Source organism: Punctularia strigosozonata, assembly GCF_000264995.1.
Source record: "Punctularia strigosozonata HHB-11173 SS5 unplaced genomic scaffold PUNSTscaffold_15, whole genome shotgun sequence".
Lineage (NCBI taxonomy): Eukaryota > Fungi > Basidiomycota > Agaricomycetes > Corticiales > Punctulariaceae > Punctularia > Punctularia strigosozonata.
In genome coordinates, this window is record NW_006767447.1 from 661,704 (window position 1) to 666,565 (window position 4,862).

At 54.7% G+C, this 4,862-nt stretch overlaps 1 protein-coding gene across 1 annotated transcript; it reads left to right on the forward strand.

Moving 5' to 3' along the window:
- Positions 1-542: 542 nt before the first annotated feature.
- PUNSTDRAFT_47239 (uncharacterized protein) lies at positions 543-3,791 on the forward strand (the record flags this gene model as incomplete). The annotated part of the gene is made up of 8 exons (XM_007387870.1): positions 543-662; positions 719-843; positions 1,046-1,177; positions 1,226-1,329; positions 1,383-2,871; positions 2,926-3,199; positions 3,249-3,643; positions 3,737-3,791. 8 exons carry the CDS (start codon positions 543-545, stop codon positions 3,789-3,791), a joined length of 2,694 nt encoding a protein of 897 aa, XP_007387932.1.
- Positions 3,792-4,862: the final 1,071 nt, after the last annotated feature.

Genomic DNA, 4,862 nt, shown 5'->3' on the forward strand with positions numbered 1-4,862 from the left:
GAATGAAGCGCACCGTGCTCTTCCTAGGAAGCTACCCTCAAAGTTTTTTGAGATTTCAGACGAACGGCGCGGATGAACGGTGATGAGACGTGCATCAGAAGAATGAGACAGAAGCAGCGGTTCATCGGTGGCGTCGTCATGGACTTACTGAACTGAAAATTGAGCAAGGAGACGGATTAAGACATAAGTGCAGTTAACAAACCGCGGCAACCCCCCCCCTGCTTCACCCTCGTATCATCCTGCTATGTCGAATCCCCCCGTTTGGAACGACGACGAGCGAGCGCTGTTAGGTGATCACTGTCCTGAATATGTGGCCTCTGGAAGCGACAAGCAAGGGTTCTACACTCGCGTTTGGGCCATATATCTCCGCAAATTCCCTGTGATGCCTACCGAGGCCGAAATTGCTGAGAGCAGCGGCGATGTCATGAAGGCATTTCGGCACGTAGGTTGTGCTCAACGTCGTGCACGGAGGCTCGCGGTACGACTTACACTTGACCTTAACACTATGTCATTCTGATCAGTGCCGCATTTGATCACAGCAAATGACTTACTGGTTCCAGAATAACGGCAACCGTGTTGCTGGCGAACGAGCATCTGGTTTTGGGACTCCCGCCCGCGTTCGAGTGCTCGATCTGTCAAACAAGGATAAGAGAAAACTCCAGGTGAGTATCTTTTGTTATTCGATCCGTGTCGTCTGTTATCTGACAATATGATAAAGCCAGGCCACGCATGGCTCCGCCTCTTTTACGATAAACTGGAGGTGAAGGCATTGTATGATGCGGCATGGGGGGTAGCGCATGGGGCTGGGTGGAGCAAGAAGAAAGAGGTTTCTTTCCGTAACATGTGGGCAGCAGAGCAGCTTGAGAAGGCAGACCCTGAGACGAAGGCGCTGGTGGACGAGTACCGTGAGAAAGGTCACCTGAAGGACGATGAAGAGCGCTACATTGACGTCGAGCATGGTGACGACGAAGACATGGTTCGTGCGAAACGACTCCAAGAGTGAGTATCATATATCCTGGCTTCACTATCTTCTAATATATCTCAGGTATCTCGACAATCTCCCCCATACCCTCAAACGTGTCGCAGAAAGCCTTCACAAGCAGACGGGGTGGAACTTTAGTATAACATGTGGGGGTCCTTTGCCTCGGGCCCCGAATGGAGCCGTGAATACGCTGCAGTGAGTGACCTTATTATGATCTGCCGAACGTGTGCTCAATTTCTCTAGCCTGTCTGTCGGGAAATGCAAACAAGGCATGGAGTGGTCGGACTGGAACTCGGAATACAAGGAGGACATACAACGGTTTCGCCAGTTCTGCGATGCAACTTTCTGTGAGTTGTTTCAATAGCGGACTCGAGTTAAATCTAATAGTACGCACTGATAGCTCCAGCGGAATGTTTGGCGTTAAGTCTCAACCGGACGCCGACTTCGACATCCATCGCCTCGAATACGACGGCGTCTGCCACTGCCGAAACGCCAACGTCAACTTCTACCACAACGGCTTCGACCACGGAAATCGCTGGCTTTGACAATTCCATGCTAGATCCAACGTTGTTGGATATGAAGCTCGTCAGCGACGTCTCCCTCGCGTTTGTTACCGATACGGCAACGTCTATGGTAGATTACTCTACCACTTATCCGTTAGGCACGGCAGCTCCCACAAAAAAGCGTCGTAGGGCACAGAAGGTGTCTGCAAATCACAAGAAGGCAAAATCTCTTCGCAATGCTGCCATTCTTGCCCAAGCAGAGGTCCATAGCTTCGAGTCAGGATCCGATACTTTCCTCGTGTCATCCGATTCCGCTTCATCCTCCATTGCCCCCGCTGTGGCGCAACAGATGCCTTCCACTGCGGTGCCTCCAGTCTCACCCGTTGTAGCGCCTCAAGTCCCACCTGTTGCGGCGCCTCAGGTCCCGCCCATTGCAGCGCCTCAGGTCCCGTCGAGTGTTGCACCCCAGATATCGCCCAGTATTGCACCCGTTGTCCAGCCCTCTGTCCTGCCAGCCGCGGTGTCTCAGGTCCCGCCCGCTGCGACACATCAGGCTCTGCCCCCTGCAACGCATCAGGCCCCACCCGTTGTGGCGCCTCCGGTTCCACTTTCCATATCGCCTCAGGTCCCTCCCGGTGTCGCACCCGAGGTTCCCACCGGTGTCGCGCCTGAGGTCGCGCCCGGTGTCGTGCCCCAGGCCCCGTCCGATGTCATACCCAAGGACCAGCCCGTTGTCCAGCCCTCTGTCCCGCCGGCAGCGGCGCCTCAGGTCCCGCCCGCTTCGACTCATCAGGTCCTGCCCGCTACGACTCATCAGGTCCCGCCCGTTACAGCACCTCAGGTCCCGCTCTCCACATTGCCTCAGGTCCCGTCCGGTGTCGCACCCAAGGTCCCGCCCGGTGTCGCACCTCAGGTCCTGCCCGATGTTGCACCCAAGGTCCAGCCCGTTGTCCAGCCCTCTGTCCCGCCGCCCGTGGCACCTCAGATCCCGCCTGCTACGACTCATCAGGCCCTGCCCGCTGCGACTCATCAGGACCCGCCCGTTGCGGCACCTCAGGTTCCGCTCTCCACATCGCCTCAGGTCCTGCCCGGTGTTCAGCCCGTTGTTTCGCCCTCTGTCTTGCCGACTGTGGTGTCTCCGGTCCCGCCCGCTGCAACACTGCCCCCTGCGACGCATCAGGTCCTGCCCGTTGCGGCGCCTCAGGTCCCGCTCGCTGCAGTGCCTGGGGCACCGCTGCCCCGGAAACGTCTCAATTCTTCTCCGGCCCCAAGCAGCGGGTTTGTAGACCTGGATGACGATGACGATGACGCTAATGCTCCGCCGCTCGGCGTCACCAATGGTGATTTAGAGGAGGAGGAACGCCAAGAGCAGCAAGGCCTCAAACGGTTGGTAGTCTGACAAATCCCGACCGCAATAATCTGCTGATATATCAAGCCCAGCCACCAACAGGCGCTCGCTATCCCGTCCAGGAAGTCCGGGCGGGTTCGCAAAGCTTCACAGAAGGTGGCAGGCACCGAAAGCATCTCATTGGATGCAAGCCTACCAACTACCGAGCTCGTCAACAATGTTCTACTAGATGACAGTCTTCCGAGCTATTTCACATCTGCGGTTCAGTTCATGGGGTCCCAGGTATACGGCCCTCATGGTGATTTCTTAGAGATGATCAAAGCCTTCATCCTGTTCGAAGCGAAGTCTCAGTTCCTCGCACAGAATGTGAGTCCTCGGGTTTGCTATCAGCATCGTGTCTTATTCGTCCTATCAGTCTCGCACCAAGGCTGTCAATCGACCTAAAATTATCCAGAAATGGATGACGGGCGCGAGACGAGACTTCGCAAGCATGAAGTCGGACGATCCAGCCCGAGATGTCTCGGGATGGTTCTTGTGGTGGGCAACGCTGCAGCCAGCATGGCGCGGTGCTCTCATGCCCCATTCTTGCGAACCCCCTCCTGGCGCTCGCTACCCTGACCTCAAAAATGGGCATATGGGCGTTGTCACGGTGGTTTCGTCTCTTGTATGCCTTTACTGGTCAACTGAGGATCAGGAGCTCCGTCAGAAGTTGACCTTGGGTGCCCGTGATGTATGCTGGGCTCTGACAGCTGCAGCACAAGGCATGACTACGAAAAACGATGAAGCAAATGACAATCAGCCTCCCCGCAAGTAAGTGAGAGCCGTTATATCTGTCGTCCTGACGTACTAAATCTGTGCCGTCAGGCGCCCTCGCCTGTAACAATACCTGATTTGCATATACAGTACCCGTTTCTACCCCGTGCCGTCAACTTTCATAAGAGTACTCCGGTCTCCATAATTTTAGCATAGGGCTTGATCTTCGCCATAAATAAGTATCCAGGCATTGTCTGGTCCATAGTCAATAACGCATTGTATTTAGAATTTCTTGGTGATACAACAATCATATTCAAGGTCGGGCTCTAGCATAGGGTCGATCCTTCTCGAGATTTTGGTGTGGACTATCGTAGATATCATGGTAGAGCTCACTTTGGTGGCCTCGCGCTGTTACTGGCGTTTTTCGTCGAGATTGGGTGGAAGCGACGGATGCACCGTCTTCGAGACTTTGCCGGGGGTTATCCACAAAATCGCGCCGACATATCCGGGTCAGTCGCGCAAAGTTGCCGGCGTTTATCTCCAAGGACATGTTTGAGCATGAGGTAGATCTTAGAGATTTTGCTAGGGTTTATCAACAAGATCGCGCAGGAGGGCTCAAGCTCACCACGACGAATACTCTCCTGATGTTACTGGCGTTTCTTGTCAACATTTAATGGAAGCCGAGGATAAAGTCTCCTCGATATTTTGCTTGAGTTTATCAACGACATCGCGCTGACGCGCTGACGTCCGGCTGAAGCATGGGGTCCATCCTCTCCGAGACATCGAAGGGGGAGGAGGCGGGATGGTCAAAAGTTCCGTGCTTACGAGCTCATTCTCAAGGCGATGAATGGCCTCACGCTGTTACTAGAGTTGCTCGTCTAGATCGGATGAAAGTGGAGGGTGAATACGTGCATTACACGAAGCTGCCGGTGTTTATTGTCAAGGTCCGGTTCGAGCATGGGATCGTCGTTCTGCTGGGGATTATTAATGAGATCGCGCCGGCGAGCTGACACTCACTATGATAATGGCCTCCCGCTGTTACTGAAGTTTCTCGTCAAGGTCGGCCGGAAGTGCAGGATGAATCCTCAAGAGTTTGCTGAGGTTTATCGACGAGGTCGCGCCGGGGTGCTCGCGTCCATTACGCGAAGCTGCCGGCGTTTATTGTCAAGGTCCGGCTCAAGCATGGGATTGTTGCTGGGGATTATTAATGAGATCGCGCCGGCGAGCTGACGCTCACCGCTATGAATACTCCTCGATATTGCTGGCGTTTCTCGTC